The following is a 25,000-nucleotide window of genomic DNA, read 5'->3' on the forward strand; positions in this document are numbered from 1 at the left end:
AGGGGACTCCTACGGTAGGTACACCTATAGCTCTGTTACATCCTGGGTCTGTACATAGTCAATGGTAGGCTTCGAGGGGACTCCTACGGTAGGTACACCTATAGCTCGGTTACATCCTGGGTCTGTACATAGTCAATGGTAGGCTTCGAGGGGACTCCTACGGTAGGTACACCTATAGCTCGGTTACATCCTGGGTCTGTACATAGTCAATGGTAGGCTTCGAGGGGACTCCTACGGTAGGTACACCTATAGCTCTGTTACATCCTGGGTCTGTACATAGTCAATGGTAGGCTTCGAGGGGACTCCTACGGTAGGTACACCTATAGCTCTGTTACATCCTGGGTCTGTACATAGTCAATGGTAGGCTTCGAGGGGACTCCTACGGTAGGTACACCTATAGCTCTGTTACATCCTGGGTCTGTACATAGTCAATGGTAGGCTTCGAGGGGACTCCTACGGTAGGTACACCTATAGCTCTGTTACATCCTGGGTCTGTACATAGTCAATGGTAGGCTTCGAGGGGACTCCTATGGTAGGTACACCTATAGCTCTGTTACATCCTGGGTCTGTACATAGTCAATGGTAGGCTTCGAGGGGACTCCTACGGTAGGTACACCTATAGCTCGGTTACATCCTGGGTCTGTACATAGTCAATGGTAGGCTTCGAGGGGACTCCTACGGTAGGTACACCTATAGCTCTGTTACATCCTGGGTCTGTACATAGTCAATGGTAGGCTTCGAGGGGACTCCTACGGTAGGTACACCTATAGCTCTGTTACATCCTGGGTATGTACATAGTCAATGGTAGGCTTCGAGGGGACTCCTACGGTAGGTACACCTATAGCTCATCTCTTGGCAGTAGTACTGTAGACTACATTATCACTGACCTCAACCCAGAGTCTCTCAGAGCGTTCACAGTCAGCCCACTGACCCCTCTATCAGATCACAGCAGAATCACACAACAGTCGTGAAAATTAATATTTGTGTCATTCTCAAAACTTTTGGCCACGACTGTACTTGAACAGAGCAATACTCAAATCATGAGACATCAAAACCAAAGAACCGTATAATATTAAGAAATACTACAGATGGAAGGAAAGTAGTGTGGAAACCAACCAAAAAACTTCCTGCACAAAAATATTAACCAAAGAAAATGAAAAACAATAACAAATTAAATGGTTTGATGAAGAATGCAAAAACCTAAGAAAAGAAATGGCATGAGGGTCTGCTATACAAATGGATGGTGTGGTGTTGGGGGGGGGAAGAAAACATGCGACAAAAATAAAGATCAAGTACACAGACAACTAGTGTGTGGTTAAAATTAGTTTAAAAAAAAAACACTGATTTCTTTCCACGGGGGCCGTGGGGTGAGACAGGGATGCAGCTTGGGCCCCACCCTCTTCAACATAGAAGCTAAAATATCTGTGGTACGTGTGTATAGGCCTGTCCCCCATATGAATATTCTCTTTGTGTCAGACTGGGTTCATATTCCTTCAATTTTTCTGTATTTATTTATCAGAATATGCATGTATATTTATTTTTAACTAATTATTGTTTGGATAATCTTATTTACTATGTATAGTTTTTTTTTGGGGGGGGGGGGATTTAAATAAAAACATGTTTTACTCTTTGACGCGCAGAGAAGAAGAACTTTCACTGAGTGAATGAATTATTGTCATGTTTGTTTATATGTCAATTAATCCCATAAGGGATTAGGGTTGCCAAATGCTAATTTGGCAACAAACCAAGAAATTAATTCATTCAATCACACATTTAAATCAATGAATTGGCGCGGGCACTAGAACAGTCTGCAGTAGACCCTACTAGAATCTTTTTATTTATTTATTTCACCTTTATTTAACCAGGTAGGCTAGTTGAGAACAAGTTCTCATTTGCAACTGCGACCTGGCCAAGATAAAGCATAGCAGTGTGAGCAGACAACACAGAGTTACATGGAGTAAACAATATACAAGTCAATAACACAGTAGAAAAAAGGAGAGTCTATATACATTGTGTGCAAAAGGCATGAGGAGGTAGGCGAATAATTACAATTTTGCAGATTAACACTGGAGTGATAAGTGCTCAGATGGTCATGTACAGGTAGAGATATTGGTGTGCAAAAGAGCAGAAAAGTAAATAAATAAAAACAGTATGGGAATGAGGTAGGTGAAAATGGGTGGCTATTTACCAATAGACTATGTACAGCTGCAGCGATCGGTTAGCTGCTCAGATAGCTGATGTTTAAAGTTGGTGAGGGAAATAAAAGTCTCCAACTTCAGCGATTTTTGCAGTTCGTTCCAGTCACAGGCAGCAGAGTACTGAAACGAAAGGCGGCCAAATGAGGTGTTGGCTTTAGGGATGATCAGTGAGATACACCTGCTGGAGCGAGTGCTACGGATGGGTGTTGCCATCGTGACCAGTGAACTGAGATAAGGCGGAGCTTTACCTAGCAAGGACTTGTAGATGACCTGGAGCCAGTGGGTCTGGCGACGAATATGTAGCGAGGGCCAGCCGACTAGAGCATACAAGTCGCAGTGGTGGGTGGTATAAGGTGCTTTAGTGACAAAACGGATGGCACTGTGATAGACTGCATCCAGTTTGCTGAGTAGAGTGTTGGAAGCCATTTTGTAGATGACATCGCCGAAGTCGAGGATCGGTAGGATAGTCAGTTTTACTAGGGTAAGCTTGGCGGCGTGAGTGAAGGAGGCTTTGTTGCGGAATAGAAAGCCGACTCTTGATTTGATTTTCGATTGGAGATGTTTGATATGAGTCTGGAAGGAGAGTTTGCAGTCTAGCCAGACACCTAGGTACTTATAGATGTCCACATATTCAAGGTCGGAACCATCCAGGGTGGTGATGCTAGTTGGGCATGCGGGTGCAGGCAGCGATCGGTTGAAAAGCATGCATTTGGTTTTACTAGCGTTTAAGAGCAGTTGGAGGCCGCGGAAGGAGTGTTGTATGGCATTGAAGCTCGTTTGGAGGTTAGATAGCACAGTGTCCAATGACGGGCCGAAGGTATATAGAATGGTGTCGTCTGCGTAGAGGTGGATCAGGGAATCGCCCGCAGCAGGAGCAACATCATTGATGTATACAGAGAAAAGAGTCGGTCCGAGAATTGAACCCTGTGGCACCCCCATAGAGACTGCCAGAGGACCGGACAGCATGCCCTCCGATTTGACACACTGAACTCTGTCTGCAAAGTAATTGGTGACCAGGCAAGGCAGTCATCCGAAAAACCGGGGCTATTGAGTCTGCCGATAAGAATATGGTGATTGACAGAGTCGAAAGCCTTGGCAAGGTCGATGAAGACGGATGGCGGTTATGATATCGTTTAGTACCTTGAGCGTGGCTGAGGTGCACCCGTGACCGGCTCGGAAACCAGATTGCACAGCGGAGAAGGTACGGTGGGATTCGAGATGGTCAGTGATCTGTTTGTTGACTTGGCTCTCGAAGACCTTAGATAGGCAGGGCAGGATGGATATAGGTCTGTAACAGTTAGGGTCCAGGGTGTCTCCCCCTTTGAAGAGGGGGATGACTGCGGCAGCTTTCCAATCCCTGGGGATCTCAGACGATATGAAAGAGAGGTTGAACAGGCTGGTAATAGGAGTTGCGACAATGGCGGCGGATAGTTTCAGAAATAGAGGGTCCAGATTGTCAATCTGAAGTCAAATGAAGTCAAATGTCTACTGTTTGCTGATGATCTGGTGCTTCTGTCTCCAACCAAGGAGGGGCTACAGCAGCACCTAGATCTTCTGCACAGATTCTGTCAGACCTGGGCCCTGACAGTGAATCTCAGTAAGACCAAAATAATGGTGTTCCAAAAAAGGTCCAGTTCTCAGGACCACAAATACAAATTCAACAAAGCTGTGATCTGATCTGACAGACAAGGCAAGAAGGACATTCTATGCCAACAAAATGGGACAAACACCAAATTGAGACTCTGCATGCATAAGTTTGCAAAAAATGTCCTCCGTGTACAACGTAAAACACCAAATAATGTATACAGAGAACAGAAAGGAGCAGGAGAAAGAGAAGGTTGAGGTGGAAGGATGGATGAAACCATATAATGGAGGTGTAGAGGCCCAGAAAGAGGAGGCCTGTGATCTGCTAACTGGTCGTTAGGTGGTTCAACAACAACCAGGCCTGAGGACAGCATTACACCACTACAGACAGGGAGGGAGAGGAGAAGGAAGAGAAAGAGGCAGTGGTTTAGATAATGAGAGAGTAGGGTGCTGGAAATAGCAGAGCTACACAGGAGGACTCTCTCTCTGCTATGCGAGGTTCTGTACTGTGAGGTGCTACGCTGTGAGGTGCTACGCTGTGAGGTGCTACGCTGTGAGGTGCTACGCTGTGAGGTGCTACGCTGTGAGGTGCTACGCTGTGAGGTGCTACGCTGTGAGGTGCTACGCTGTGAGGTGCTACGCTGTGAGGTGCTACGCTGTGAGGTGCTACGCTGTGAGGTGCTACGCTGTGAAGTGCTACGCTGTGAGGTGCTGTACTGTGAGGTGCTGTACTGTGAGGTGCTACGCTGTGAGGTGCTGTACTGTGAGGTGCTGTACTGTGAGGTGCTGTACTGTGAGGTGCTACGCTGTGAGGTGCTGTGCTGTGAGGTGCTACGCTGTGAGGTGCTACGCTGTGAGGTGCTACGCTGTGAGGTGCTACGCTGTGAGGTGCTACGCTGTGAGGTGCTACGCTGTGAGGTGCTACGCTGTGAGGTGCTACGCTGTGAGGTGCTACGCTGTGAGGTGCTACGCTGTGAGGTGCTACGCTGTGAGGTGCTACGCTGTGAGGTGCTACGCTGTGAGGTGCTACGCTGTGAGGTGCTGTACTGTGAGGTGCTGTACTGTGAGGTTCTGTACTGTGAGGTGCTGTGACCTGCTGCCTCCACAGTAAATGTATTTGCCAGCCTTGGCCATCCTATTGCTTCTGACGGAGTGTGTGGATCTCTAGTAAAACCACAGCCCAAGGCTGAGATTAGTCAATAAAATGCCTCTCCAATATGTCTCTCCTCCTCATCTAGCCTGTTTCTAACGTCTCCGCTCCTGGCCCGTGAACCGGCCTATCCGCACGCTCCTGGCCCGTGAACCGGCCTATCCGCACGCTCCTGGCCCGTGAACCGGCCTATCCGCACGCTCCTGGCCCGTGAACCGGCCTATCCGCACGCTCCTGGCCCGTGAACCGGCCAATCCGCACGCTCCTGGCCCGTGAACCGGCCAATCCGCACGCTCCTGGCCCGTGAACCGGCCAATCCGCACGCTCCTGGCCCGTGAACCGGCCAATCCGCACGCTCCTGGCCCGTGAACCGGCCTATCCGGTTCTATACACCATGATATTACCCTGGTCTACACGCCATGATATTACCCTGGTCTACACAACATGATATTACACACCATGATATCACCCTGGTCTACACACCATGATATCACCCTGGTCTACACACCATGATATTACACACCATGATATCACCCTGGTCTACACACCATGATATCACCCTGGTCTACACACCATGATATCACCCTGGTCTACACACCATGATATCACCCTGGTCTACACACCATGATATCACCCTGGTCTACACACCATGATATCACCCTGGTCTACACACCATGATATCACCCTGGTCTACACACCATGATATCACCCTGGTCTACACACCATGATATCACCCTGGTCTACACACCATGATATCACCCTGGTCTACACACCATGATATTACCCTGGTCTACACACCATGATGTTACCCTGGTCTACACACCATGATGTTACCCTGGTCTACACCCCATGATATTACCCTGGTCTACACCCCATGATATTACACACCATGATATCACCCTGGTCTACACACAATGATATCACCCTGGTCTACACACCATGATATCACCCTGGTCTACACACCATGATATTACCCTGGTCTACACACCATGATATTACCCTGGTCTACACGCCATCATATTACCCTGGTCTACACGCCATGATGTTACCCTGGTCTACACACCATGATATCACCCTGGTCTACACACCATGATATCACCCTGGTCTACACACCATGATATCACCCTGGTCTACACACCATGATATTACCCTGGTCTACACACCATGATATTACCCTGGTCTACACACCATGATATTACCCTGGTCTACACACCATGATATTACCCTGGTCTACACACCATGATATCACCCTGGTCTACACACCATGATATCACCCTGGTCTACACACCATGATATCACCCTGGTCTACACACCATGATATCACCCTGGTCTACACACCATGATATTACCCTGGTATACACGCCATGATGTCACCCTGGTCTACACGTCATGATATCACCCTGGTCTACACGCCATGATATCACCCTGGTCTACACGCCATGATATCACCCTGGTCTACACGCCATGATATCACCCTGGTCTACACGCCATGATATCACCCTGGTCTACACGCCATGATATCACCCTGGTCTACACACCATGATATCACCCTGGTCTACACACCATGATATCACCCTGGTCTACACACCATGATATCACCCTGGTCTACACACCATGATATCACCCTGGTCTACACGCCATGATATCACCCTGGTCTACACGCCATGATATCACCCTGGTCTACACGCCATGATATCACCCTGGTCTACACGCCATGATATCACCCTGGTCTACACGCCATGATATCACCCTGGTCTACACGCCATGATATCACCCTGGTCTACACGCCATGATATCACCCTGGTCTACACGCCATGATATCACCCTGGTCTACACGCCATGATATCACCCTGGTCTACACGCCATGATATCACCCTGGTCTACACGCCATGATATCACCCTGGTCTACACGCCATGATATCACCCTGGTCTACACGCCATGATATCACCCTGGTCTACACGCCATGATATCACCCTGGTCTAAACGCCATGATATCACCCTGGTCTACACACCATGATATCACCCTGGTCTACACACCATGATATCACCCTGGTCTACACACCATGATATCACCCTGGTCTACACACCATGATATCACCCTGGTCTACACACCATGATATCACCCTGGTCTACACACCATGATGTTACCCCACACCATGATATCACCCTGGTCTACACACCATGATATTATACAGGAGGAATAGTCAAAACACTTGTATTCGTAAGAAGGTGTTTGCAATTAGTGATTGTTAGGTAACGCAACCCGAAAAGGCCCAGCCCCCTCGTCCTGGCCCAAAGTCCAGGCAGGTCCACTGAGGCCCAGTGACTCTCTGGAGCTGGGCCGTGGAAACAAAGTCTGAGACCTTTAGGTCAAACACTGGGGGAAACCTCCAATGGAAAGTCAAGTGTTATATATTATCTATGACCCTTTGGTGGTTCTCACCTAAACATTTGTAAGGCACCACGATGTGGGCGTGGCCTTTACACAGCTTCTTCTCCTTCTTGCACCAGTTCTCAATCCTGATTGGCTGGTTGGCCTCCACCACGTTAGTGATCTGGAGCTCAGGGTACATCTGAGAGAAAGAGAGACAGAGAGAGGGGAGGGAGACGGGGAGAGAGAGAGAGGGAGAGAGAGAGAGAGGCGGGGGGAGAGAGAGAGAGAGGCGGGGGGAGAGAGAGAGAGAGGCGGGGGAGAGAGAGAGAGAGGCGGGGGAGAGAGAGAGAGAGAGAGGCGGGGGAGAGAGAGAGAGAGAGAGGCGGGGGAGAGAGAGAGAGAGAGAGGCGGGGGAGAGAGAGAGAGAGAGAGGCGGGGGAGAGAGAGAGAGAGAGAGGCGGGGGAGAGAGAGAGAGAGAGAGGCGGGGGAGAGAGAGAGAGAGAGAGGCGGGGGAGAGAGAGAGAGAGAGAGGCGGGGGAGAGAGAGAGGCGGGAGAGAGAGAGAGGCGGGAGAGAGAGAGAGAGAGAGAGGCGGGGGAGAGAGAGAGAGAGAGGCGGGGGAGAGAGAGAGAGAGAGAGGCGGGGGAGAGAGAGAGAGAGGCGGGGGAGGAGAGAGAGAGAGAGGCGGGGGGAGAGAGAGAGAGAGAGGCGGGGGGAGAGAGAGAGAGAGAGGCGGGGGGGAGAGAGAGAGAGAGGCGGGGGGGAGAGAGAGAGAGGCGGGGGGGAGAGAGAGAGAGGCGGGGGGGAGAGAGAGAGAGGCGGGGGGAGAGAGAGAGAGGCGGGGGGGAGAGAGAGAAGCGGGGGGGAAGAGAGAGAGAGGCGGGGGGGAGAGAGAGAGAGGCGGGGGAGGAGAGAGAGAGAGAGGCGGGGGAGAGAGAGAGAGAGGCGGGGGAGGAGAGAGAGAGAGAGGCGGGGGAGGAGAGAGAGAGAGAGGCGGGGGAGGAGAGAGAGAGAGAGGCGGGGGAGGAGAGAGAGAGAAAGGCGGGGGAGGAGAGAGAGAGAGAGGCGGGGGAGGAGAGAGAGAGAGGCGGGGGAGAGAGAGAGAGAGGCGGGGGAGGAGAGAGAGAGAGGCGGGGGAGGAGAGAGAGAGAGGCGGGGGAGGAGAGAGAGAGAGAGGCGGGGGAGAGAGAGAGAGAGAGGCGGGGGAGGAGAGAGAGAGAGAGGCGGGGGAGGAGAGAGAGAGAGAGAGAGGCGGGGGAGGGAGAGAGAGAGAGGTGGGGGAGAGAGAGAGAGAGAGGCGGGGGAGGGAGAGAGAGAGAGGCGGGGGAGGAGAGAGAGAGAGAGGCGGGGGAGAGAGAGAGAGAGGCGGGGGAGGAGAGAGAGAGAGAGGCGGGGGAGGAGAGAGAGAGAGAGGCGGGGGAGGAGAGAGAGAGAGGCGGGGGAGGAGAGAGAGAGAGGCGGGGGAGGAGAGAGAGAGAGGCGGGGGAGGAGAGAGAGAGAGAGGCGGGGGAGGAGAGAGAGAGAGGCGGGGGAGGAGAGAGAGAGAGGCGGGGGAGAGAGAGACAGAGGCGGGGGAGAGAGAGAGAGAGGCGGGGGAGGAGAGAGAGAGAGAGGCGGGGGAGGAGAGAGAGAGAGAGGCGGGGGAGGAGAGAGAGAGAGAGGCGGGGGAGGAGAGAGAGAGAGAGAGAGGCGGGGGAGGAGAGAGAGAGAGAGAGAGGCGGGGGAGGAGAGAGAGAGAGAGGCGGGGGAGGAGAGAGAGAGAGAGGCGGGGGAGGAGAGAGAGAGAGAGGCGGGGGAGGAGAGAGAGAGAGAGGCGGGGGAGGGAGAGAGAGAGAGGCGGGGGAGGGAGAGGCGGGGGAGGGGGAGAGAGAGAGGCGAGGGAGGGAGAGGCGTTGGAGAGAGCGAGAGAGGCGAGGGGGAGAGAGAGAGGCGGGGGAGGGGGAGAGAGAGAGGCGGGGGAGGGGGAGAGAGAGATAAATGGTGTTTCTTCATTACCTATTAATCTCCCTCCTGTCTCCAGTTAGCTCAGCATGTGAATATACTTGGACAAGAAATCCTCACAGAAATAGTAAACCAAGGAGAATTCCGACAAGTGAGAACATGTTGACATTTTGCCAGTCCTAAAAAAGAAAAAAGCTATTTTAGGGTTAGGGATTAGATTGAGGGTTAGGGATTAGATTGAGGGTTAGGGATTAGATTGAGGGTTAGGGATTAGATTGAGGGTTAGGGATTAGATTGAGGGTTAGGGATTAGATTGAGGGTTAGGGATTAGATTGAAGGTTAGGGATTAGATTGAGGGTTAGGGATTAGATTGAGGGTTAGGGATTAGATTGAGGGTTAGGGATTAGATTGAGGGTTAGGTTTAGGGATTCAATTGAGGGTTAGAATTATGGTAAGGTTTAGGGATTAGATTGAAGGTTAGGGATTAGATTGAGGGTTAGGGATTAGATTGAGGGTTAGGGATTAGATTAAGGGTTAGGGATTAGATTAAGGGTTAGGGATTAGATTAAGGGTTAGGGATTAGATTAAGGGTTAGGGATTAGATTAAGGGTTAGGGATTAGATTAAGGGTTAGGGATTAGATGAAGGGTTAGGGATTAGATTAAGGGTTAGGGATTAGATTGAGGGTTAGGGATTAGATTGAGGGTTAGGGATTAGATTAAGGGTTAGGGATTAGATTAAGGGTTAGGGATTAGATTGAGGGTTAGGGATTAGATTGAGGGTTAGGGATTAGATTGAGGGTTAGGTTTAGGGATTCAATTGAGGGTTAGAATTATGGTAAAGTTTAGGGATTAGATTTAAGGTTAGAGATTGAGGGTTAGGGATTAGATTGAGGGTTAGGGATTAGATTGAGGGTTAGGGATTAGATTGAGGGTTAGGGATTAGATTAAGGGTTAGAATTAGGATTTTGAATGGATTTTAACCCCTACAGGTTAACAGTGTAACATGGTCTCACCTCCTGACAGTAGCGCAGCACGCCCTCTTTGGTTCCTACACAGCTCTTCAGCCCGGAAGGGTCAGGTTCCCAGCGTCCTGTCTGGATGTTTACGTGCATGTTGAGCTTCCCACAGAACATGGCCACCTGAGGCTCCGCTACGGCAAAACCTGTGCCCGCATTGGCTGCAAGCGCCTGGAAGGAAGGAAGGAAGGAAGGAAGGAAGGAAGGAAGGAGAGAGAGACAGACAGAGACAGAGACAGAGACAGAGACAGAGAGAGAGAGAGAGAGAGAGAGAGAGAGAGAGAGAGAGAGAGAGAGAGAGAGAGAGAGAGAGAGAGAGAGAGAGAGAGAGAGAGAGAGAGAGAGAGAGAGAGAGAGAGAGAGAGAGAGAGAGAGAGAGAGAGAGAGAGAGACAGAGAGAGACAGAGAGAGAGAGAGAGAGAGAGAGAGAGAGAGAGAGAGAGAGAGAGACAGAGAGAGAGAGAGAGAGAGAGAGAGAGAGAGAGAGAAATGAGAGGTTAATGCATATACTCATTACAGAGTCGTAAAGTTAGGGAGGGAATATTCTGTCAGCCGGGCCAGCCTTCAGACCTGAGTGTCAGTCTGCCCTGATGAAGGCTCTGTGGGCTGTAACCAAACTGAGTCAGTCTGCCCCGATGAAGGCTCTGTGGGCTGTAACCAAACTGAGTCAGTCTGCCATGTTATTGCCTGGTACTTCCTGTATATAGCCATGTTATTACCTGGTACTTCCTGTATATAACCATGATATTACCTGGTACTTCCTGTATATAGCCATGTTATTGCCAGACCCAGACAACAGTCCAGAACAACAACACCCCCTCAACCAGACAACAGTCCAGCACAACAACACCCCCTCAACCAGACCCAGACAACAGTCCAGCACAACAACACCCCCTCAACCAGACCCAGACAACAGTCCAGCACAACAACACCCCCTCAACCAGAGCTGGAGGTGGAGAGACAACATCAACAAGAGAAGAACAGAGCACTAGAGGAGAGGATCAGACTGATGGAGGAGAGGGTGAGGGGGATGGAGGAGAGGATCAGACTGCTGGAGGAGAGGGTGAGGGGGATGGAGGAGAAGGTGAGGGGGATGGAGGAGAGGGTGAGGGGGATGGAGGAGAGGATCAGACTGATGGAGGAGAGGGTGAGGGGGATGGAGGAGAGGGTGAGGGGGATGGAGGAGAGGATCAGACTGCTGGAGGAGAGGGTGAGGGGGATGGAGGGTGAGGGGGATGGAGGAGAGGATCCGACTGATGGAGGAGAGGGTGAGGGGGACAACGTGTGACAGAACAACCCTGTAGAGAGCCAGCCACCCCCGCATAGAAGCCAGTAGAACAGTCCACCTCAGAACATGACCATAGCCTCCACATCACAGCAGAACAGTCCACCTCAGACCCTGACCATAGCCTCCACATCACAGCAGAACAGTCCACCTCAGACCCTGACCATAGCCTCCACATCACAGCAGAACAGTCCACCTCAGACCCTGACCATAGCCTCCACATCACAGCAGAACAGTCCACCTCAGACCCTGACCATAGCCTCCACATCACAGCAGAACAGTCCACCTCAGACCCTGACCATAGCCTCCACATCACAGCAGAACAGTGAGTAAGGCTATATTCCTGAATGTCCGCCTGTCTGACGTGCCCAAAGTAAACAGCCTGTTCCTCAGGCCCAGAAGCAAGGATATGCATATAAATTAGTAGCATTGGATATAAAACACTCTAAAACTGTTAAAATAATGTCTGGAGAATAACAGAACTGATATAGCAGGCGAAAACCTCGAGGAAAATCCATCCGGAAATTATTTTTTTGGAGCTCCGAATGACTTCCAACTAGACTTCCGATCTAATTTTCTGCCTCCCAGATTGCAGTTCCAATGGCGTCCACTAGATGTCAACAGTCTTTAAACCAGGTTTTAGGCGTGTTTTTTTTAAATGAAGTATTTGTAGTCGTTCCAAGTTGAGTGCCAGAGCAAAAGTAGTCTTTTTTGTGGGCGTGAACGTGGGCGGTTCATTCTTTTCCATTGCTATTGAACATAGTAATCTCCGTATGACATATTATAGTTTATTTAGATATTAGACAACCGGAGGATTAATAAAAAACAGTTTGACTCGTTTGGACGAACTTTGCTGGTAATTTTGTTGAAGGACTGGATTATTGAATTAAATGGCGCCAACAAAACTGCGTTTTTTGGGATATAAAGAAGGACTTTATCGAACAAAACGACCATTCGTTGTGTAGCTGGGACCCTTGGGATTGCAAACAGAGGAAGATCTTCAAAAATAAGTGATTTATTTTAAATCGCTATTTGTTATTTCGTGACGCCTGTGCTGGTTTGGAAAATATGCTAATGTGAGGCGCTGTCCTCAGACAATCGAATGCTTTCGCCGTAAAGCCTTTTTGAAATCTGACGACGCACACAACTACACACAATACCCCATAACGACAAAGCAAAAACAGGCTTTTAGAAATGTGGTCTATGTGGTCTATGTGAGTTAGTTGATACTGGTCTACCTCAAATAGACCGTACTGTTGGCTACCTGGTAGTAAAACATTTCCTTTCGTCCTCTGTTCGACTTGGCCAATGTCACCGGAAGCAGTGGGAGGTATGATTGTGTATGTGTGAGTCATGTGACATTCTGCTGGGGGACAGCTATGTGTGTGTGAGTCATGTGACATTCTGCTGGGGGACAGCTATGTGTGTGTGAGTCATGTGACATTCTGCTGGGGGACAGCTGTGTGTGTGTGTGTGAGTCATGTGACATGCTGCTGGGGGACAGCTGTGTGTGTGAGTCATGTGACATTCTGCTGGGGGACAGCTGTGTGTGTGTGTGAGTCATGTGACATTCTGCTGGGGGACAGCTGTGTGTGTGAGTCATGTGACATTCTGCTGGGGGACAGCTGTGTGTGTGTGTGTGAGTCATGTGACATTCTGCTGGGGGATAGCTGTGTGTGTGTGAGTCATGTGACATTCTGCTGGGGGACAGCTGTGTGTGTGTGTGTGAGTCATGTGACATTCTGCTGGGGGACAGCTGTGTGTGTGTGTGAGTCATGTGACATTCTGCTGGGGGACAGCTGTGTGTGTGTGAGTCATGTGACATTCTGCTGGGAGACAGCTGTGTGTGTGTGTGTGTGTGTGTGTGTGAGTCATGTGACATTCTGCTGGGGGACAGCTGTGTGTGTGTGTGAGTCATGTGACATTCTGCTGGGGGACAGCTGTGTGTGTGAGTCATGTGACATTCTGCTGGGGGACAGCTGTGTGTGTGTGTGAGTCATGTGACATTCTGCTGGGGGACAGCTGTGTGTGTGAGTCATGTGACATTCTGCTGGGGGACAGCTGTGTGTGTGTGAGTCATGTGACATTCTGCTGGGGGACAGCTGTGTGTGTGTGAGTCATGTGACATTCTGCTGGGGGACAGCTGTGTGTGTGTGAGTCATGTGACATTCTGCTGGGGGACAGCTGTGTGTGAGTCATGTGACATTCTGCTGGAGGACAGCTGTGTGTGTGAGTCATGTGACATTCTGCTGGGGGACAGCTGTGTGTGTGTGAGTCATGTGACATTCTGCTGGGGGACAGCTGTGTTTGTGTGAGTCATGTGACATTCTGCTGGGGGACAGCTGTGTGTGTGTGAGTCATGTGACATTCTGCTGGGGGACAGCTGTGTGTGTGTGTGAGTCATGCGACATTCTGCTGGGGGACAGCTGTGTTTGTGTGAGTCATGTGACATTCTGCTGGGGGACAGCTGTGTGTGTGTGTGTGTGTGAGTCATGTGACATTCTGCTGGGGGACAGCTGTGTGTGTGTGAGTCATGTGACATTCTGCTGGGGGACAGCTGTGTGTGTGTGTGAGTCATGTGACATTCTGCTGGGGGACAGCTGTGTGTGTGTGTGAGTCATGTGACATTCTGCTGGGGGACAGCTGTGTGTGTGTGAGTCATGTGACATTCTGCTGGGGGACAGCTGTGTGTGTGTGAGTCATGTGACATTCTGCTGGGGGACAGCTGTGTGTGTGTGAGTCATGTGACATTCTGCTGGGGGACAGCTGTGTGTGTGTGAGTCATTTGACATTCTGCTGGGAGACAGCTGTGTGTGTGTGAGTCATGTGACATTCTGCTGGGGGACAGCTGTGTGTGTGTGAGTCATGTGACATTCTGCTGGGGGACAGCTGTGTGTGTGTGTGAGTCATGTGACATTCTGCTGGGGGACAGCTGTGTTTGTGTGAGTCATGTGACATTCTGCTGGGGGACAGCTGTGTGTGTGTGAGTCATGTGACATTCTGCTGGGGGACAGCTGTGTGTGTGTGTGAGTCATGCGACATTCTGCTGGGGGACAGCTGTGTTTGTGTGAGTCATGTGACATTCTGCTGGGGGACAGCTGTGTGTGTGTGTGAGTCATGTGACATTCTGCTGGGGGACAGCTGTGTGTGTGTGTGAGTCATGTGACATTCTGCTGGGGGACAGCTGTGTGTGTGTGAGTCATGTGACATTCTGCTGGGGGACAGCTGTGTGTGTGTGAGTCATTTGACATTCTGCTGGGGGACAGCTGTGTGTGTTGACAGTATTTTCGAGTGTTCTCTCTCTCCCCCCTCGTCCGTCCGTCCGTCTGTAACCTGGTCATTCTCCAGTAGCAGGGTCGGACAGTCTGAATGAGGACTTCAAATGGCCTGTCGCCATAGAAACATTCTACAAAAACATCTCAGCTATTCACTCTGAATAACAGAGGAGAAAAAAGACAGGAGAGAGACTGGAGAAGTGGAGAGGGAGTGAGGGAGTGAGGGAGTGAGGGAGTGAGGGAGAGACTGGAGAAGTGGAGGGGGAGGGAGGGAGGGAGGGAGGGAGGGAGGGAGGGAGGGAGGGAGGGAGGGAGGGACTGGAGAAGTGGAGAGGGAGGGAGGGAGGGAGAGACTGGAGAAGTGGAGAGGGAGGGAGGGAGGGAGGGAGAGACTGGAGAAGTGGAGAGGGAGGGAGGGAGGGAGGGAGAGACTGGAGAAGTGGAGAGGGAGGGAGGGAGGGAGAGACTGGAGAAGTGGAGAGGGAGGGAGGGAGGGAGGGAGGGAGGGAGAGACTGGAGAAGTGGAGAGGGAGGGAGAGACTGGAGAAGTGGAGAGGGAGGGAGGGAGGGAGGGAGGGAGAGACTGGAGAAGTGGAGAGGGAGGGAGGGAGGGACTGGAGAATAGAGGATTCCTAATTACATCGGAATGGTCGATTAATTAGGGCCGATTTCAAGTTTTCATAACAATCGGTAATCGGCATTTTTGGACGATTATGGCCGATTACATTGCATGAGGAAACTGCGTAGCAGACTCGTAAGCATTCATTCAAACAGCACTTTCCTGCGTTTACCAGCAGCTCTTAGCAATGCTAGAAGCACAGCGCTGTTTATGACTTCAAGCCTATCAACTCCAGAGATCAGGCTGGCAATACTAAAGTGCCTATTAGAACACCCAATAGTCAAAGGTTAATGAAATACAAATGGTATAGAGAGAAATAGTTGACTCGTCATAATTCCTATAATAACTACAACCTAAAACTTCTTAACTGGGAATATTGAAGACTCAAGTTAAAAGGAACCACTAGGCTTTCATATGTTCTCATGTTCTGAGCAAGGAACTGAAACGTTAGCTTTTTTACATGGCACATATTGCACTTTTACTTTCTTCTCCAACACTTTGTTTTTGCATTATTTAAACCAAATTGAACGTTTCATTTTATTTGAGGCTAAATTTATTTTATTGATGTATTATAAAATAAAAGTGTTCATTCAGTATTGCTGCAATTGACATTATTACAAACATAAAAATCATCTGATTAATCGGTATCGGCTTTTTTTGGTCCTCCAATAATCAGAGGAGAGGAGAGAACAGGAGAGGGAGGGGAGAGGGGAGAGAGAGAACAGGAGAGGGAGGGGAGAGGAGAGAGAGAACAGGAGAGGGAGGGGAGAGGGGAGAGAGAACAGGAGAGGGAGGGGAGAGGAGAGAGAGAACAGGAGAGGGAGGGGAGAGGAGAGAGAGAACAGGAGAGGGAGGGGAGAGGGGAGAGAGAACAGGAGAGGGAGGGGAGAGGAGAGAGAGAACAGGAGAGGGAGGGGAGAGGAGAGAGAGAACAGGAGAGGGAGGGGAGAGGAGAGAGAGAACAGGAGAGGGAGGGGAGAGAGAGAACAGGAGAGGGAGGGGAGAGAGAACAGGAGAGGGAGGGGAGAGAGAGAACAGGAGAGGGGGGGAGAGGAGAGAGAGAACAGGAGAGGGGGGAGAGGAGAGAGAGAACAGGAGAGGGGGGAGAGGAGAGAGAACAGGAGAGGGGGGAGAGGAGAGAGAGAACAGGAGAGGGGGAGAGGAGAGAGAGAACAGGAGAGGGGGGAGAGGAGAGAGAGAACAGGAGAGGGGGGAGAGGAGAGAGAACAGGAGAGGGGAGAGAGGAGAGAGAACAGGAGAGGGGGGGAGAGGAGAGAGAGAACAGGAGAGGGGGGGGAGGAGAGAGAGAACAGGAGAGGGAGGGGAGAGAGAGAACAGGAGAGGGAGAGGAGAGGAGAGAGAAAGAACAGGAGAGGGAGGGTGATCAGTATGGTAGGACATCCTGTGTGAATGGCCCTGAGGACGACACAAAAAATCTAAGAGAGCCTTCTGTTTGGTTACATAGTGTCCTTGTGTACCAGCACAATGTGACCCTCCACCCCCCTGAAAGGATGCTGCATGCCTGGTGGGGAGGAGAGAGAGAGACACAGACATACAGAGAGAGAGACACACACACAGAGAGAGAGAGAGAGAGAGAGAGAGAGACACACAGAGAGAGAGAGAAAGAGAGACACAGAGAGAGAGAAAGAGAGACACAGAGAGAGAGAGACACAGAGAGAGAGAGACACAGAGAGAGAGAGAGAGAGAGAGAGAGAGAGAGACACAGACACAGACACAGAGAGAGCGACACGGAGAGAGAGAGAGAGACACAGACACAGAGAGAGAGAGAGAGAGAGAGAGAGAGAGAGAGAGAGAGAGAGAGAGAGAGGGCATATAAGAAAGCTTTAGAATGCATTTGACAAGGCCTGGAGAGGAACGAGAGAGAGGAGAGCCTTAGTAGCTATGAGTTGTTAAGAAAGGAGAGTAGAAAGAGAAAATGTCTTTCCACAGGGCCGGGGGGTGAGGCAGGGGTGCAGCTTAAAACGTCTAGTGACTAGGGGGCAGTATTTTCATTTTTGGAAAAATAACGTTCCCAAAGTATGTCAGGACAAGATGCTAGAATATGCATATAATTGACAGCTTGGGATAGAAAACACTCTAAAGTTTCCAAAACTGTAAAAATATTGTCTGTGAGTATAACAGAACTGATATTGCAGGCGAAAAATACTCGCGTAAAATACAGAGGTAGCCATTTTTCCAATCGGTCCTACTGAAAAACCAATTGTCCCGGTGGATATATTATCGAATAGATATTTGAAAAACACCTTGAGGATTGATTATAAACAATGTTTGCCGATATTATGGAGCTAATTTTGAATATTTTTCGGCATTTTCGTGACCGTAATTTCCGGTCGATTTCTCAGCCAAACGTGAAGAACAAACGGAGCGATTTCGCCTACAAAAATAATATTTTTGGAAAGAAGGAACATTTGCTGTCTAACTGGGAGTCTCCTGAGTGAAAACATCCGAAGCTCATCAAAGGTAAACAATTAATTTGATTGATTTGCTTTTCTGATTTCCGTGACCAAGTTACCTGCTGCTAGCTGGACAAAATGCTATGCTAGGCTAGGAAAATCTGAGATAATTTTGCACGCCCAATTTTTCAGTTTTTGATTTGTTAAAAAGGTTTGAAATATCCAATAAATGTCGTTCCACTTCATGATTGTGTCCCACTTGTTGTTGATTCTTCACAAAAAAATACAGTTTTATATCTTTATGTTTGAAGCCTGAAATGTGGCAAAAGGTCTCAAAGTTCAAGGGGGCCGAATACTTTCGCAAGGCACTGTACAATAACTACATATAGTATAGTATATAGTACACAGTATATATAGTATAGTATATAGTACACTAAAACTATAACTACATACCTCGGCCTAAACATCAGCACCAGAGGTAACTTCCACAAAGCTGTGAACGATCTTAGAGACAAGGCAAGAAGGGCCTTCTATGCCATCAAAAGGAACATAAAATTCAACATACCAATTAGGATTTGGCTACAAATACTCGACTCAATTATAAAACCCATTGCCCTTTACGTTGTGAGGTCTGGGGTCCGCTCACCAACCAAGATTTCACAAAATGGGACAAACACCAAATTGAGACTCTGCATGCAGAATTCTGCAAAAAATCTCCTCAGTGTACAACGTAGAACATCAAATAATGCATGCAGAGCAGAATTAGGCCGATACCCACTAATTATCAAAATCCAGAAAAGAGACATTAAATTCTACAACGACCTAAAAGGAAGCGATTCCCAAACCTTCCATAACAAAGCCATCACCTACAGAGAGATGAACCTGGAGAAGAGTCCCCTAATTAAGCTGGTCCTGGGGCTCTGTTCACAAACACAAACAGACCCCACAGAGCCCCAGGACAGCAATACAATTAGACCCAACCAAATCATGAGAAAACAAAAATATAATTACTTGACACATTGGAAATAATTAACAAAAAAACAGAGCAAACTAGAATGCTATTTGGCCCTAAACAGAGAGTACACAGCGGCAGAATACCTGACCACTGTGACTGACCCAAACTTTTGAGAGCGAGAGAGAGAGCGATGCATATGAACTTTTTAGCCTCCTTGGCTAATCTAAAGAAACATAAGAGCAAAACAGAAATAACAGACAGAGACAGAGACGCACAGAGACGCACAGAGACACACAGGGACACACAGGGACACACAGGGACACACAGGGACACACAGGGACGCACAGGGACGCACAGGGACGCACAGGGACACACAGGGACACACAGGGACACACAGGGACACACAGGGACAGACAGAGACAGACAGAGACAGACAGAGACGCACAGAGACGCACAGAGACACACAGAGACACACAGAGACACACAGAGACACACAGAGACGCACAGAGACGCACAGAGACACACAGAGACACACAGAGACACACAGAGACACACAGAGACACACAGAGACACACAGAGACACACAGAGACGCACAGAGACGCACAGAGACACACAGAGACACACAGAGACACACAGAGACACACAGAGACACACAGAGACACACAGAGACACACAGAGACAGAGAGGGAAAGGAAGCACAGATGAGGGAGAAAGAGTTGAGTGCTTCCGTGAGTGAAGATAGTTTTGGGAGGAGGAGAGGAGAAAGAATGAAAAGAAGGCTGAGAGGAAATGAGAGCTGGGAGGGTTTGTTCATTCAGGCAGGGAGAGAGAGAGGGAGGGAGAGAGAGAGAGAGAGGAAGAGAGGGACAGAGGGAGGAAGAGAAAGAGAGGGAGGAAGAGAGAGAGAGAGGAAGATAGGGACAGAGGGAGGAAGAGAAAGAGAGGGGAGGGAGGAAGAGAAAGAGAGGGGAAGGAAGAGAGAGAAAGAGAGAGAGAGGGATAGTTTTTAGTGTCTGCCAGGTACATGGCTGTGGGCTACCTCTGTCCCCCACACACTCTCCCCCTCCCTCTCTCTCTCCCTCTCCCTCCCTCTCTATCCAGGCTTACGGTACACGTGGCCCAAAGCCGATTATGTTCCTGACATCACCGTGCCAGATGTTGACTAAAATAGCGGCAACAATAACGGTCTCTCAGGGACCCAGGCTAAATAGGACAATGAGTTCAGCAATAACGGTCTCTCAGGGACCCAGGCTAAATAGGACAATGAGTTCAGAAGTCTCTCAGGGACCCAGGCTAAATAGGACAACAATAACGGTCTCTCAGGGACCCAGGCTAAATAGGACAACAATAACGGTCTCTCAGGGACCCAGGCTAAATAGGACAACAATAACGGTCTCTCAGGGACCCAGGCTAAATAGGACAACAATAACGGTCTCTCAGGGACCCAGGCTAAATAGGACAACAATAACGGTCTCTCAGGGACCCAGGCTAAATAGGACAACAATAACGGTCTCTCAGGGACCCAGGCTAAATAGGACAACAGTAACGGTCTCTCAGGGACCCAGGCTAAATAGGACAATGAGTTCAACGGTCTCTCAGGGACCCAGGCTAAATAGGACAACAATAACGGTCTCAGGGACCCAGGCTAAATAGGACAACAATAACGGTCTCTCAGGGACCCAGGCTAAATAGGACAACAATAACGGTCTCTCAGGGACCCAGGCTAAATAGGACAATGAGTTCAGCAGAAACACCTCAACTCTACAATGTTCCTTTACAGGCTTTACAAAACCCTCAAACTTCTTTATCTCACCACTCAGGGAAGACTGACCCCTAACATCTTCACAGCATTTCTCTCCTCTCTCGCCATCTCTTATACCTCAACCCACAGTTCATCTCTTATACCTCAACCCACAGTTCCTCTCTTATACCTCAACCCACAGTTCCTCTCTTATACCTCAACCCACAGTTAATCTCTTATACCTCAACCCACAGTCCATCTCTTATACCTCAACCCACAGTTCCTCTCTTATACCTCAACCCAGACAGGCGAGAGAGACAGAGGAGACAGGAGAGACAGGAGAGAGAGAGAGACAGGAGAGAGAGAGACAGGAGAGAGGAGAGAGACAGAGAGACAGCGAGACAGCGAGAGAGAGAGACAGAGAGACAGGAGAGAGAGAGAGAGAGACAGGAGAGAGAGAGAGAGAGAGAGAGACAGGAGAGAGAGAGAGAGAGACAGGAGAGAGAGAGAGAGAGAGAGAGAGACAGGAGAGAGAGAGAGACAGGAGAGAGAGAGAGAGACAGGAGAGAGAGAGAGAGAGAGACAGGAGAGAGAGACAGAGAGACAGGAGAGAGAGAGAGAGACAGAAGAGAGAGAGAGAGACAGAGAGACAGGAGAGAGAGAGAGAGAGAGAGAGACAGGAGAGAGAGAGAGACAGGAGAGAGAGAGAGAGAGAGAGAGCGAGAGAGAGAGAGAGAGACAGAGAGACAGGAGACAGAGAGAGACGAGAGAGACAGAGAGAGACGAGAGAGACGAGAGAGACAGAGAGAGACGAGAGAGACAGAGAGAGAGACAGGAGAGACTGGAGAGAGAGAGACAGGAGAGACTGGAGAGAGAGAGACAGGAGAGACTGGAGAGAGAAAGAGAGACAGCGAGAGACTGGAGAGAGAGACAGGAGAGACTGGAGAGAGAGAGACAGGAGAGACTGGAGAGAGAAAGAGAGACAGCGAGAGACTGGAGAGAGAGACAGGAGAGACTGGAGAGAGAGAGACAGGAGAGACTGGAGAGAGAAAGAGAGACAGCGAGAGACTGGAGAGAGAGACAGGAGAGACTGGAGAGAGAGAGAGAGACAGGAGAGACTGGAGAGAGAGAGAGAGACTTGTGTACTTTAAACATTTGTACATTTCACTTTTGTATGTCGTCTACCTCACTTGCTTTGACAATGTTAACACATGTTTCCCATGCCAATAAAGCCCCTTGAATTGAATTGAGAGAAACCGGAGAGAAACAGGGTTCAGGCACATCCACAGGATTGACTGACTGTATGGTGTGGCGGATCAGGCTGGCTGACTGTATGGCGGATCAGGCTGGCTGACTGTATGGCGGATCAGGCTGGCTGACTGTATGGCGGATCAGGCTGGCTGACTGTATGGCGGATCAGGCTGACTGACTGTATGGCGGATCAGGCTGGCTGACTGTATGGCGGATCAGGCTGGCTGTATGGTGGATCAGGCTGGCTCTATGGTGGATCAGGCTGGCTCTATGGCGGATCAGGCTGACTGTATGGCACTACATTGTGTCGTTCTCTCAGCAGGATCAGACACAGGTGAGGTTCTCTAGTCTGACTACCACTCAGAGAGCACAGGGCCTCATCTACACACTAAGGAGAGGGATGACCTGTGCTCACTTCACACTCTCTCCCCCTGTCCCTCTCCCCCCATCCCCCGCTCTCTTCCCTCCCCCCTTCCCTCTCCCACTGTTTCTCTCCATCCTCCTGCTGTCCCCCTGTCGCACTCCCTACGTCGCTGTCTCTCCTCTCCCCCCGTCACCCTCCTCCTGCTTCCCCCCATCCTCTCCCCCCGTCTCCCTCCTCCTGCTGTCCCCCCGTCTCCCTCTCCCTGCTGTCCCCCATCCTCTCCCCCCGTCTCCCTCTCCCTGTTGTCCCCCATCCTCTCCACCCCGTTTCCCTCTCCCTGCTGTCCCCCATCCTCTTCCCCAGTCTCCCTCCTCCTGCTGTCCACCCCCCCCCCCGTCTCCCTCCTCCTGCTGTCCCCCCCGTCTCCCTCCTCCTGCTGTCCCCCCTCCTCTTCCCCCGTCTCCCTCCTCCTGCTGTCCCCCACACTCTCTCCCTACGTCTCTTCCCTTCCGCTGTCTCTCCTCTCCCCCCCGTCTCCCTCTCTCCCCTCCGGTCTCCTCTCAATAGTGAAAGAGGGAGGGCTGAGACTAGACCGCTGAGATCAGTGAGACGAATCCGTGAGGCAGCGGGGAAAACAGTCTCAAGGACAGACTATCAGAGTCAGAAAAACATGATAATATCACAGCAATGGATACACCACATCAAGAGGCTCCAGGCTAGAGGAGGTTCCAGGCTAGAGGAGGTTCCAGGCTAGAAGAGACTCCACCAGGCTAGAAGAGACTCCACCAGGCTAGAAGAGACTCCACCAGGCTAGAAGAGACTACAGGCGCTAGAAGAGACTCCACCAGGCTAGAAGAGACTCCACCAGGCTAGAAGAGACTCCAGGCGCTAGAAGAGACTCCACCAGGCTAGAAGAGACTCCACCAGGCGCTAGAAGAGACTCCACCAGGCTAGAAGAGACTCCACCAGGCTAGAAGAGACTCCACCAGGCTAGAAGAGACTCCACCAGGCTAGAAGAGACTCCACCAGGCTAGAAGAGACTCCACCAGGCTAGAAGAGACTCCAGGCGCTAGAAGAGACTCCAGGCGCTAGAAGAGACTCCACCAGGCTAGAAGAGACTCCAGGTGCTAGAAGAGACTCCAGGCGCTAGAAGAGACTCCAGGCGCTAGAAGAGACTCCAGGTGCTAGAAGAGACTCCAGGTGCTAGAAGAGACTCCAGGCGCTAGAAGAGACTCCAGGCGCTAGCAGAGACTCCACCAGGCTAGAAGAGACTCCAGGGGCTAGAAGAGACTCCAGGGGCTAGAAGAGACTCCACCAGGCTAGAAGAGACTCCAGGCGCTAGAAGAGACTCCAGGCGCTAGAAGAGACTCCAGGCGCTAGAAGAGACTCCAGGCGCTAGAAGAGACTCCAGGCGCTAGAAGAGACTCCAGGCGCTAGAAGAGACTCCAGGCGCTAGAAGAGACTCCAGGCGCTAGAAGAGACTCCAGGCGCTAGAAGAGACTCCACCAGGCTAGAAGAGACTCCACAAAGGCTAGAAGAGACTCCAGGCTAGAAGAGACTCCAGGCTAGAAGAGACTCCAGGCGCTAGAAGAGACTCCACCAGGCTAGAAGAGACTCCAGGCGCTAGAAGAGACTCCACCAGGCAAGAAGAGACTCCAGGCGCTAGAAGAGACTCCAGGCGCTAGAAGAGACTCCAGGCGCTAGAAGAGACTCCAGGCGCTAGAAGAGACTCCAGGCGCTAGAAGAGACTCCAGGCGCTAGAAGAGACTCCACCAGGCTAGAAGAGACTCCACCAGGCTAGAAGAGACTCCACCAGCCTAGAAGAGACTCCAGGCGCTAGAAGAGACTCCAGGCGCTAGAAGAGACTCCAGGCGCTAGAAGAGACTCCAGGCGCTAGAAGAGACTCCAGGCGCTAGAAGAGACTCCACCAGGCTAGAGGAGGCTCCAGGCGCTAGAAGAGACTCCAGGCGCTAGAAGAGACTCCAGGCGCTAGAAGAGACTCCAGGCGCTAGAAGAGACTCCAGGCGCTAGAAGAGACTCCAGGCGCTAGAAGAGACTCCACCAGGCTAGAAGAGACTCCAGGTGCTAGAAGAGACTCCAGGTGCTAGAAGAGACTCCAGGCGCTAGAAGAGACTCCAGGCGCTAGAAGAGACTCCACCAGGCTAGAAGAGACTCCAGGGGCTAGAAGAGACTCCAGGCGCTAGAAGAGACTCCAGGGGCTAGAAGAGACTCCAGGCGCTAGAAGAGACTCCACCAGGCTAGAAGAGACTCCAGGCGCTAGAAGAGACTCCAGGCGCTAGAAGAGACTCCAGGCGCTAGAAGAGACTCCAGGCGCTAGAAGAGACTCCAGGCGCTCCAGGCGCTAGAAGAGACTCCAGGCGCTAGAAGAGACTCCAGGCGCTAGAAGAGACTCCAGGCGCTAGAAGAGACTCCAGGCGTTAGAAGAGACTCCAGGCGCTAGAAGAGACTCCAGGCGCTAGAAGAGACTCCAGGCACTAGAAGAGACTCCAGGCACTAGAAGAGACTCCAGGCACTAGAAGAGACTCCACCAGGCTAGAAGAGACTCCACCAAGGCTAGAAGAGACTCCAGGCTAGAAGAGACTCCAGGCTAGAAGAGACTCCAGGCGCTAGAAGAGACTCCAGGCGCTAGAAGAGACTCCACCAGGCTAGAAGAGACTCCAGGCGCTAGAAGAGACTCCACCAGGCTAGAAGAGACTCCAGGCGCTAGAAGAGACTCCAGGCGCTAGAAGAGACTCCAGGCGCTAGAAGAGACTCCAGGCGCTAGAAGAGACTCCAGGCGCTAGAAGAGACTCCACCAGGCTAGAAGAGA

The 25,000-nt window shown here is 50.7% G+C and overlaps 1 protein-coding gene across 14 annotated transcripts in view; it reads right to left on the reverse strand.

Moving 5' to 3' along the window:
• aplp2 (amyloid beta (A4) precursor-like protein 2) overlaps positions 1–25,000 on the reverse strand; it is a 141,250-nt gene that overhangs the window by 85,091 nt on the left and 31,159 nt on the right. For all 14 annotated transcript variants that reach the window (XM_036961453.1, XM_036961452.1, XM_036961448.1 and 11 more), the window contains exons 2-3: positions 10,263–10,436; positions 7,377–7,506 (exon numbers count right to left, since the gene is read on the reverse strand). In XM_036961453.1, coding sequence (XP_036817348.1) covers positions 7,377–7,506; positions 10,263–10,436 — 304 coding nt within the window. The remainder of the gene's footprint in view (positions 1–7,376; positions 7,507–10,262; positions 10,437–25,000) is intronic.

This window comes from Oncorhynchus mykiss, chromosome 24, assembly GCF_013265735.2.
Source record: "Oncorhynchus mykiss isolate Arlee chromosome 24, USDA_OmykA_1.1, whole genome shotgun sequence".
NCBI lineage: Eukaryota > Metazoa > Chordata > Actinopteri > Salmoniformes > Salmonidae > Oncorhynchus > Oncorhynchus mykiss.